The sequence below is a fragment of the Nelumbo lutea genome, chromosome 1 (genome assembly GCF_056320005.1).
Source record: "Nelumbo lutea isolate HS-2025 chromosome 1, American lotus-T2T, whole genome shotgun sequence".
Taxonomy (NCBI): domain Eukaryota; kingdom Viridiplantae; phylum Streptophyta; class Magnoliopsida; order Proteales; family Nelumbonaceae; genus Nelumbo; species Nelumbo lutea.
The window spans coordinates 124,372,076-124,383,690 of record NC_142684.1 but is presented as its reverse complement, the minus strand read 5'-3'; the positions used below and the strand labels follow the sequence as shown (position 1 = coordinate 124,383,690).

Below are 11,615 nucleotides of genomic sequence, written 5' to 3'. Positions count from 1 at the left end.
ACACTCATCGAGATTGAAATTGACCGAGTCCCACACGCACTTATATATAAATCCTTTCAAATTTTAAATAAACCACCCCCTTTGCTCTTTTGCCAAACGCTTCTTATATTATTATTATTATTTTTTTCGCTTCATGGGGCTACACAACAGGGTGTAGCCCATCCCCTTTCCCTTAGAGATTAGAGAGGAAGCTGCGATCTGCCTTCTCGCCAGCAAAAACCGCGTAATCCCATTCTGGATACCCAACCAAAAGACCTGACAGACTGTATATTGCTGGCCTATGCATTTATTTATTTTTTTTTTCTTTACTTGCTTATTTTTATTATTATTACTGCAATTCGTACTCCACTACTTACTTCCCCAGTTGGCCTGCGTCTTTTTCTTCACTTGGCGTTGGCGGTCTATAAATGCACACTCAAGCTTTTCATTCTTACACTACCCAGTACCCACTCGCTCACAGCACTGCTTCTGCTTCTCCTCTCCTCTCTGCTGGTCTATATATCTCAACTTACTTGCTCTCCATAATATATCGAATTTAAAAGGTAGAAAGAAGAATGAAGGTCATCGGATTTGCAGTTATTCTACTTGTGTCGCTCATCCTGAGCTCTTCTTTTATTGAGGCCACCGCCCAGGGTGCTCCACCTCCCGCCGAAGATGCATTATCAAGTAAGAATTTATATATATTTATTGTGTGGTTTTGGTTAACGTTGTTGGGATGTGGTGATTGATTTATCATTTATGTGGGTGTTTTGGTGGCTTTTGGTTGGAATAGAGGACTGTAGTACAAAGTGCAATGCGAGGTGTAGCAAGGCCGGGTATGTGGATCGGTGCACCAAATACTGCATGATATGCTGTAAGGATTGCAAATGCGTTCCTTCTGGGACCTATGGAAACAAGCACGAGTGCCCCTGCTACAGAGACAAGGTGAACAACAAGGGCAAACCCAAGTGCCCTTGACCTTTAAAGCGTTGAAACTTCTTGAAACTCATCCTTCCTTTTTATATGTATATGTAAGAGAGAGACGTAGCAGGCAGTAGGCCAAAGCCATTAAGGTAGCTAGGGACTGACTCGATCATGATCCGTTTAGATCATCTTTCAAGATTACTGTCTACTCTACTGATGGTGTTGATTAATTTATATACACTACGTACCATTGGTTAATTATTTTAAGTTTCAAAATTAGTGTTTGTATTCTTATCATCAATTTATCATGTAGTAGTAGGGGTTTAGGGAAGAAGAGGTTTGTTACGTCAGTCAGAGTTGAGAGTTTCAGAGGCGTTTGGTCATTTTATAGTTTATTAGTAGCTAGGCGCATCAGACTATCAGGGTGTTTGCCCTAATTTTTATTTGGTTTCAACTTTCAATTCAATGAATCCGATGAATCCATCATGGTGCATGGCTGTGGCTGTGATGCATTTAGAAATAAACAATTCATTTATTTATGGAAATGAGGAAATCGAATGTTTTGGAATTTGATACATATACAAGTGGTGGCATGCATTAATGGAACTGAATTTTAGGTGGAACTCCAACGTAACTAGCTAGTTCCACTCCACTCATACCCCTTGTGTTTTTTGTTGGTTAATTAATTTAATATATGAAGCCGGGGGCTTGTCGGCTGGAATGGAAATCATGAAATTGAAAAGAAACCCGGATCCAGATGAATGGGTTAATGTTGCATCATGTGACCTACCAAACAATCAACCAACCATCACTCCGCTATCTTTGATTGGGCCTGCATGCCAAATGCACCTCCACACTCACGTGTAAGGCGTAGTCTGAAAATCATGAAGATTGAAGACGAGAGTCGGACTCTTTACTCCTTAGATGTCCAGCCACATATCACAGGCAGGGGTCTATTGAAATTTGAAAAGGAGAATAACGGTTCAGGACATGAAAGTACGGTTGATGTAGATGCCAGTACGGCTGTTTACGGGTTGGGTTGGGTTGGTTTATTGATGTTTTTTAAATCGATTTGAGTTGTTCGAGTTATCTGAAATTGAAATCAAAATCGATCCTGTGTTAAGCAAAACTAACCCGATCGGTTTGAATCGGTTTGAGTCTGTTTTAATTCTACTTAGTGATGACTTAATTGTTGTTCAAGTGTTCATTTCTGACTTTACATTTCCAAAGAAAATCAGTATTTTTTTAATGTTTTATGGACCACCAATGGATCCAATTGTTGAGGGAGCAGAGTTTGAGAGACAACTTAATTAAATAGTTTGTAACTAGGATAGAGACAACTTAATTAAGTAGGAATTAAGTAGGTTGTAACTAATATATTGAAACCAATTACTAAATCGGTTTGATTCGGATTAATTTTGATTTTCACACATGAAAATTGAAATCAAACCAAATCATCAGTTTATGATTTTTATAACCCAAAACTGACCGGTACTAAAGAAAACTCAGCCAACTCGAATTGTGTCGATCCGGATTGATCGATTTAATCAGTTGGGTCTCATTATGAACAACCCAGCTCGAGAAATGGGTCTTAGTTGTCACTGTCAACTCTGCTCATTAGTTACTGAATACTACTTAGCTGGCATTGTTTAAATTATAGTTGCCGCGTACGTGAAGTATCTACGCTTTTACTCCTCTTCTCTTCTTGCGCCGTGCACCGTCCAGCATGTCTCGTCCCACTACCCACTCTCACTGTCACTGAGTAACTCACCGAGGTCACATCTTGCCCACAAGGGGACGCCCCATAGCACACTTCCTCCGTGTATTGGAAACATCTTCAGATAATTCATCCGTTCAGGCGGTTCAGCCACTATTACTGTCAGTCAATGACATTTCCCTTGGATTTTTTTTTTTTTTATTTTTCAGAGAATGGTAATTGGTCTTTGATCGAACCATAGAAGACCAAAATATAAAAAATATAAAACGATAAATTGTAAAGACCCTCTTGTATTATGGAATCAGTGACAAAATCATTCTATATTTTTTTTTTGTGACAAATGCCTCCTGAAGTTTAGCAGTTAGATAAAGATCCTTCTTGACCGATAAATTATCAAAATATCCTACTAAATTTTTTCTATATTTTTTTTTTGTTGCCCTTTTCTCTTAAAACCTATTTAACTTATTGTTTTCTTTCTGAGTTTCACTTCACATTCGATGATTATGGCCTTGATGTTGTCTCTGATTAAGTATTTTAATTCATCCTTTTTCACATCTTCGTCACAAAGGAGTTTCCTTTATTCCATTGACGTTCTCTATTGAATGTTTCAAAACCGCTGTTTTTATGCCATTTCACCTAATTTCAGAGTCCAGCTTCAATCAGGGTCGCGTTCGAGGTAAATTAAACACACTCTTCCTAACTAAAGCTGCCTGAACTGAATCCGGACTCCTAATTTCAATGGAGAAGACAATAAACAGTATAAAAAGGATAGTTTAGACATTTAAAAAACTTTAAATAATCGGATACAAATTTTTTCGAAATTAACGGACGAAATATTAACAGAAGGGGGTCTTTGTCTAAGAGCTAAAATTCAAGGGATCTTTATCACAAAAAAATATACACGGAGGACTTTGTCACTGACCCATATTACTAGGGTCCTTATAATTTATCCAATAAAAAAATTAAGGAAACTCCGACTCCCCCGCCTCCTGGTCCAAGGTCCCAGCAAACTACTCAGTCACTCAATCACTCACGTGATGGGATGACATACATAAAGACATAAATGGAGGGACATCAGTACGTAGGTTGGTAGGGTAGGTACGACAGTTCATTAACTCTTCTCCCATTTTCAACTTTGTTGGGCTGGGCTACTACTTAAACCACCCCCGTTACAAGATTTGAAGTTACCTTGTCGAGTGATGTCATAGGACAAATACAACCTAATAGCTACGTGTGGTTGAATTGTAAATTTAGACTCTGATTCACGTTTAATTGTGTTTGGCAATATATTTATGTATTAATAGATGATAGAAAATACATTTTTTAGAAGTAAATTTACATTGATAATAAGATGTAAATGATAGACATTAAAGTAGGTTTTTGAAAAAAAAAAACATGATTTATTGAAATTCGTATTTGCATCTATTACAATTAAAAGTCTGGTAATAAGTTAAATTTTTTTCAAAAATTCACATTTGCTCTTTTCGTATTGCTACGATTGGACTATACTTCTTGTTTTTTTACTAGCCTTTGGTGTATTGTTTTTGCCCTTATCTTTTCAGGATGTCTTTTAGTTTTCCTTAAAACAGGCTGTGTGACAAAGTTTTGCTGAAACAAGTTGTTTCATGACTTGTTGTTGCGGTGTTGCCTAGTACTGCATATAGATGTGTGCAGGAAACAAGTTGTTTCATAAAGCCATATCTTCTGATTTTTAGATTAAATTCCAATGGCCTTAAAGGGGTTGGAGTTTCATCTTTATACACTAGTAGAGCCCCGTGCCATGCATCCGAAATCTAATAATAAGATAAATGGAAATTTCACCAAATTCAAAATTTATCACTAGTTTATTCATCATCAATTATGATCTTTTTAGTAAAATTTATTGTTAATTACATTTTTAGTTAATTTGTAGAATTTTAATTCATTGTTAACTAAAATGTATTGCTAATTAACAATGAATTAAAAAATTAGGGATTTTTAGCCTGTACTCCACAGCAGAATTTAGATTTGAACTACAAACCTACAATAATTCAAATTTATGAATAGCTCCACCTATAACATCCATACTTGTCTGTAAATTGGCATCAATTCTGAACTGGTACCTACCACCAACTGTACGGTGGAATTAGGATTTCAGAGGTTGATTGAACGGTAAAAACCCCTCAAAATTAAGGTAAATTTATGTTTAACCCTTCTTCTGTTAATTAGATTACTCAACCATTGACCCAAGATCCAACTCACTGAACAAATTTGGCAAACATGAGACCCATGCAAAACATACGTGAGCCCTATCAAAGCGAAATTGAAGAAAATAACCTTTTGTAGAGTTGGGTGAGCCAATTCATATCCAAACCAACCATTATTTTATTAATGGGTAACATTATGAACCTTTAATTGGCGTTTAATTTAATGAAAATAAATTTTAAATGTAATAGATTTGTATAATCATCTTAAGTTACTTTTCAAGGTCATATAGAAAATTTCAATTTTTTTCAAGAATAGCCATTGATTAATGAGTTATAGTTTTTTTTTGTCAAAATGAACTGTTATTTATATATTAATTAATTATTAGTTGCATTTCGTTGTTTTTTTTTTACAATTGTTATATATTTTATTGAAATTTATATATGATAATATTTAATTCAATTTGGGCTCGAATTGGGCTTATCTGACAAAGCCCAAAGCTAAACATATCGGCCTAAAATTTTGTCAAAGCCTAATGATGAAGGACGATTTGGCCTGACCTAGTAAAAACGGGACACGTGGACACGACCTGACTAAGATGACAACTCAGCCTGACATGCCTAGGCTGCAACAAATCGAATTCGGATATTCAACCACCTCGGGATGAGATCACCTCGGTACAAGATCACAACAATATCACCTCAACCCCAAGGCACTTCAGCATTCAATCCAGTTCGAAACTTAAAAGCATCAGCTCGGGGATACCAACTCAAACCACTACGTGATGATCCCGGAAATCCCTCAAACGGATTTCAAACCTCATGGAATCACGCCGCGTAACGGCAAGCCTTATCTTCACCCTACCCGGTTCGAGTAGAATTGATAAGCCTTATCATTTGACAACGTTATCCCCCAATTAAAGTGGAAATGGATTCCATCGTGACGAAGATCCCGGAACCGATCCGCAAAACCCGCGAGGACTCAACTATATAAAGGCTCCAACCCCGATGGCTCAAAGTACGCATGGTTTCTCTGCTCTCTAGTTCTCTACATTCTCAAAGCTATTTCAACTCGCAACAGCTTGCTAACTTAAGCATCGGAGCAACCTCACCGGGTTAGCCACCCCGGGTTCTCTAATCTTATTTTGCAGATCTGCTTAGCTCTCCGTCCGACTGGAATCCAGATCATCCTCCAACAAAGAGCAGTCAGATCACGCAATATCAACTGGCGCAGTCTGTGGGAAACGCTACAAAAAGCCTTCTCCACACTCAACAGCTCATCTGAAATCAATGGCATCCTCCAGTCACGCCGGACAAAGCATTGAAATAAACGTCTCTGGGGGGCAACCTCAACTTCCATCAGTCTATATCGGTTCCAACATTGACCATGCCGCAAGCTTCTACGTAGGTAAATGCACCACTCCCTCCTGTAGTTGGCGCGACCTTCAATGAACCGTCTGTGGTTCCCCCTAGAGTCGGGCAATCCTAATTCGACAACCTGGTACACTGCATGCGGGCCATTCAAGTCCAAATGCAACATGTCCAACAATTCCAACAATACCAGCAATAGATGTTTTACCAGTTCTACCAGCAGCAGTTCCCTCCACTGCCGCAAAGCCAGCAGCTGGCTCCACCCCGGCACCCAGCAACTCAACAGAACCGACCTCGCGTGCAGGATATCACTCGATCTCCCCACTGAGGCGAGGAGACTTCACAGGTCCCAGTTCCTCCCAAGAGCCAAGTCTCACCTCATGGAAGGAGAGACGAACACATTACTCTGCTTGCTTCGCAAGACAACCTCGGAAATAGGTCCGAAGATACTCAACCCGCCAAAGCCATTCTTCCTCGGCGTTAGCATCAAGAAGGCGGTTCACTCGCAGTAGAACAATAACAGACCACATGGAGGTTAGCAACACCAATGCAGAGCCGACGAAGAAGCAGTAGCGAAGGTGTCACAAAGCACGCCAAACTTCAACTCAAAACAGCCAACTCGCAAGGCCAAACCAGCAAAAACAAGTAAAAGGTAAAGAGGAGGCGAGCTCAGTAGCCACAAAGACCGCTCCTCTCCTCTCCGAGTCGTCCCCTCTATCCTCTAAGCTATTGGCGACCCCAATGCCCAAGGACTTCAAAATGTCTCCCCTCAACAAGTATGATGGATCTTTTGATCCTAACGACCATGTAGACTGCTTTTCAGTCCCAGATGCACCTAGATGGAGTTAACGAGTCCTGCATGTGCGTGGCTTTCTCCACCACATTCAAAGGAGTAGCTCACACATGGTACCGGAACCTCGCGCCAGGAACAATCAAGAGTTGGGCGCAATTCGTGGAGTTATTCACCTCGCACTTCATCACCGGCAAGAAGTGCCTGAGGTCCCAAGAAAGCCTCCTCAATGTAGTTCAAAGAGAAGGAGAGTCGATTAGAAGCTACATCAAGCGCTTCAATGACACCTGCTTGCAGATCCTCGACCTAGACCCAGCGGTGAAACTCATGGCAGCAAAGAAGGGCATTACTCACAGGTAGCTCAAATGGCATGTGGTGGCCAACAAGCCGAGAGACATCACAGAATTCCTCAAGCTCACCGATTAGTTCATCGGGACCGAGGAAGAGATGAATCAGAGGACTGATAATCAAGCAGAAAAGAGAAAAAGAGAAGGTGGCAGCACAGGTATTGACAGGAACAAGAGAAGAAAGAGTAAGTCCCTGACCATGGGAGGAAACAATTCTGGGAGCTGATCTCCTTTGCGACGTCGCAACTCAGGTCAGCGTTCAAGAACTCCGCCTGTTGAAAGGATAAGCTATACACCCCTTAACATGAAGCGGGGAGAAATTGTGATGGCAATCAAAGACAACTCCTATGTCAAGTGGCCACCTTGGTTGAGGGGAGATCCTGCCACCAGGAATAGGAATGTTTACTGTCATTTTCACAAAGACCACAGACACAATATAGAGAATTGTAAGAACCTTTCCAATGAGATCGAGGAGCTCATCCGTCATGGGTATCTAAAAAATTTTATACAAAGAGAAGAAAGAAACCAAGCAGATCAGCAAACAAACCAGTAGGGGGACCAGAAAAGAAACGCTCCAGAGTCTAGCAGTAGACAGAGTGAGCAGCCGCCATGGTAGTTATCCGAAAAAGGCCAATCTGTGAAGTAATCAACATGATTATTGGACTTCGGCAGTAGGTCGAACTTCGGTTCGCAAATCAGAAAACGAGGAGCAAAACCCACCGAAGTGACCTAGACTTGAAGACCATATCTACTTCATGGAGGATGATGCACGCGGGATTTAATATCCTTATGATGACGTCCTAGTGATAAAGTTGAGGATAAATGATTTCAAAGTCAAGCGCGTCCTAGTGGATCAGGTAACTCGACCAACATTCTGTTCAAAGACATATTCGACAAGCTGTAGCTCCAAACAAGCTATCTAAAGCCGATGGATACTCCCCTGGTAGGCTTCAGCGGTGAGGAGGTCAAACCTCTAGGGCGAGTCTCAGTACCCGTAGAGGTCGGCAGGTAGCCAAATATTGTAAGGTTCGAGCACACATTCTTAGTGGTCGCAACTCACTCCCCGTACAATGCCATAGTAGGTCGGCCCATTACGCACACACTACGTGCGTTAGTATTCACTTACTACCTGGCAATGAAGTTCCCTACGGACTAAGGAGTAGGGGTTGTGTGAGGCGACCAACTCGAATCTCGCAAGTGCTACGTCGCCGCCCTCAAAGGGAAAGCCAAACTAGTGGCTGACGTCGAGCTCGAGCGACCTACGGGGTATGTTGAGGAACGAGCTACACCGACAGAGGAAACGGTTCACATCCCGGTCTCAATAGATGATCCAGCTAAGACCCTCCAGATCGATGCTTTAATTGAGGAACCACTTTGCTCTCACCTGGTAAGTTTTTTACTTAAAATTTTAGATGTATTTGCTTGGTCCGCGACAGAAATGCTCGGAATAGATTCTAAAGTTCTAACTCACAAACTAAATACTGATCCCTTAGTCAGACCCGTTAGACAGAAAAAATGCAACCTCGCCCCGGAGCGTTGGAGGATTAGTCGACGAAGAGGTCGGGAAGCTCTTAGCGGCAGACTTCATCAGGGAGGTCCATTACCCGAGCTGGGTAGCTAACCTAGTTATGGTAAAAATGGCCAACGGTAAATGGCGCATGTGCATCGATTATACTGACCTGAATAGAGCCTGCTCGAAAGATTGTTTCCCGCTGTCCAAGATCGACCGCCTAGTGAATGCAACCTCAGGGCATGAGTTGCTGAGTTTTCTAGACGCATACTCTGGTTACAACCAAATCAGAATGGACCCCGTCGATGAAGAAAAAATGTCCTTTGTGACCGAGCTTGGATTGTATTGCTATAAGTTTATGCCCTTCAGACTAAAAAAAGCTGGGGCAACCTTTCAAAGACTTGTAAATAGAATTTTTGAGTCGTTAATCGGCAATAAAGTCGAATGCTATGTAGATGATATGATCGTTAAGACCCAATTTTCAAAATTCTTATTAAATTATTTGCAAAATGTTTTTGAAATTTTATGAAAATACAACATGAAGTTAAATCCCAACAAATGTGTCTTCGGCATCACCTCGGGTAAATTATTGGGCTACATAATCAACCGACGTGGCATCAAAGCCAACCTGGAAAAGATAAAGGCCATCTTAGATATGAGACCACCTCGCAAACTAAAAGAGGTTTAGAGACTGAATGGCCGCATAGCCGCTCTGAGCTGTTTTATGTCTAAGTTGATAGATCACTGCCTGCCTTTCTTTAAGGCCATAAAGAAGAGTAAAGACTTCGAGTGGACTGTGAAGTGTTTGCTCGCTTTTGACGAGCTGAAAAGATAGTTAGCTAATATCCCGGTTTTGACCCGACCCGAGGAAGGGGATATTTTAAAGTTATACCTCTCCGCGAGTAACGAAGTTGTCAGATTGGTATTGATTAAAGAAGTAGATTGGGTCCAACGACCCATCTACTATGTTAGCAATGTTTTGCAGGATGCTAAAGCAAGGTATCCAGAGATCAAGAAACTGGTGTATGCGCTAGTCATAGCAGCTTAGAAGCTTCATTCGTACTTCCAAGCCCACACCATAGTTGTCCTCACTAAGCAGCCTCTGAGGTAGATCCTATTTAAGTCCGAGGTGTCTAGTAGATTGACGAAATGGGCCATCAAACTCAACGAGTACGATATCCAGTATGAACCTCGGACGGCGATTAAGGCCCAAGCCTTAACCGGTTTCGTGGCAGAATGTACGTTCGACACCACAACCCTTGAGCTGCCCGAGCTCGAGCACACAGAGGAATCTTCAACCAGCGCGGCACCAATCCCGGTTAGAGCATGTCCGACATGGGACGAAGAGCCCTGGATCCTCCACGTGTGGGAATAATTCTGTACGGTCCAAGCGGGGTGAAGCTGGAATACGTGCTTTGGTTTGGGTTTGCAGCATCCAACAACGAAGCAGAGTATGAGGCATTAGTAGTTGGGCTTGCTCTCACAGAGGAAGTGAAGGCTAAACACCTCATCATATACAGCGACTCCCAGCTCGTGGTCAATCAAGTCAGCGGCGAGTATGAAGCCCGCGACCCCACCATGGCTGCTTATTTGGCCAAGGTTAGAGAGATTCCGCGTGGCTTCATATCTTATTTCATCAGGCAGATCCTGAGATCCGAAAACGCTGAGGCCCCATGGCCCTTCGCACAGTGGGGAATTGACATATTTGGCCCATTCCCGCCTACAACAGGACAGAGGAGGTTTCTGCTGGTAGCAGTGGATTATTTCACGAAGTGGGTGGAAGCGGAACCCTAACAAAAATTACAGCCCGCAACATACAAAAATTCTTCTGGAGGAATATAGTATGTCGCTTCGGGCTACCTAGGGTACTTATCTCCGACAACGGAAATCAATTTGAGGACATCAAGTTTTAGAATTGGTGTGCTGAGATGGGAATACAACAAAACTTCATCTCGGTGGCACACCTCCAGGCAAACGGGCGCGCAGAAGTTACTAACAAAGCTATACTCCGTGGACTGAAAGCTCGTTTAGCTTGAGCCAAAGGACTGTCGGTAGATGAACTGCCTAGTGTGCTATGGGCCTACCGGACTACCGTTAAACCGCCATGGGTGAGACTCCCTTCAACCTCACTTACGGCACAGAAGCAGTGATCCCGACAGAAATCGAGGTGCCGATACTATGCTTAGAGGCCTACGACGAGGAGACAAACAATGATGAGCTTCATACCAACCTAGACCTAGTGGAAGAAGTACGAGACCTAGCATACATCCGAACTGCAACTTACCAGCAGAGAGTAGCTCGGTACTATAATGCCTGGGTCAAGAAGCGACACTTCCGTGTTGGCGACCTGGTTCTTCGGAGGGTTATGGTACCTGAGTCCGATGTTGGTAAGCTCAGACCGAATTGGGAAGGTCCATACCGAGTAAAACGGGTATTCGGGGAAGGTACGTACGAGCTCGAGACCTTGGAAGCGAAGCAAGTACCTCGAGTGTGGAACATCGGCAACCTGAGAAGATACTACCTGTGATCGCCAAACTGGAGAGAGGACTGCGAGTCACTTCTAGAAGCCTAAGGGTCATGATGTCGAGCTAACATAAGACCTTGGCACAATGATAAGTCTCAATCGCCTCTTTGGCATGGGTAGACAAGTTCCAATCGCTTCTTTGGCATGGGCAGACAAGTCCTAGTCGCCTCTTTGGCATAGGCAAATCACCTCTCATGCCTAAGGCATAGACAGTTTGGGTATAAACCCTATGACGTCTAGCCCAGTTCGGAATATTATAATAGGTTGGAC

The 11,615-nt window shown here is 42.3% G+C and overlaps 1 protein-coding gene across 1 annotated transcript; it reads left to right on the top strand.

Annotated features, from left to right (window-relative positions):
• The first annotated feature begins 438 nt into the window (after positions 1 to 438).
• Positions 439 to 1,448, top strand: LOC148877320 (peamaclein-like). Its single transcript, XM_088984871.1, has 2 exons — positions 439 to 666; positions 773 to 1,448. Exons 1-2 carry the CDS (start codon positions 555 to 557, stop codon positions 955 to 957), a joined length of 297 nt encoding a protein of 98 aa, XP_088840997.1. The 5' UTR covers positions 439 to 554; the 3' UTR covers positions 958 to 1,448.
• The last annotated feature ends 10,167 nt before the right edge of the window (positions 1,449 to 11,615 follow it).

What these genes read in the sequence shown, in the direction of transcription:
- LOC148877320 (XM_088984871.1), top strand. Translation starts at nt 555, where the DNA reads ATGAAGGTCATCGGATTTGCAGTTATTCTACTTGTGTCGCTCATCCTG. An exon ending in CGCCGAAGATGCATTATCAA is followed by an intron (nt 667 to 772) that starts GTAAGAATTTAT and finishes TGGTTGGAATAG; the next exon opens with AGGACTGTAGTACAAAGTGC.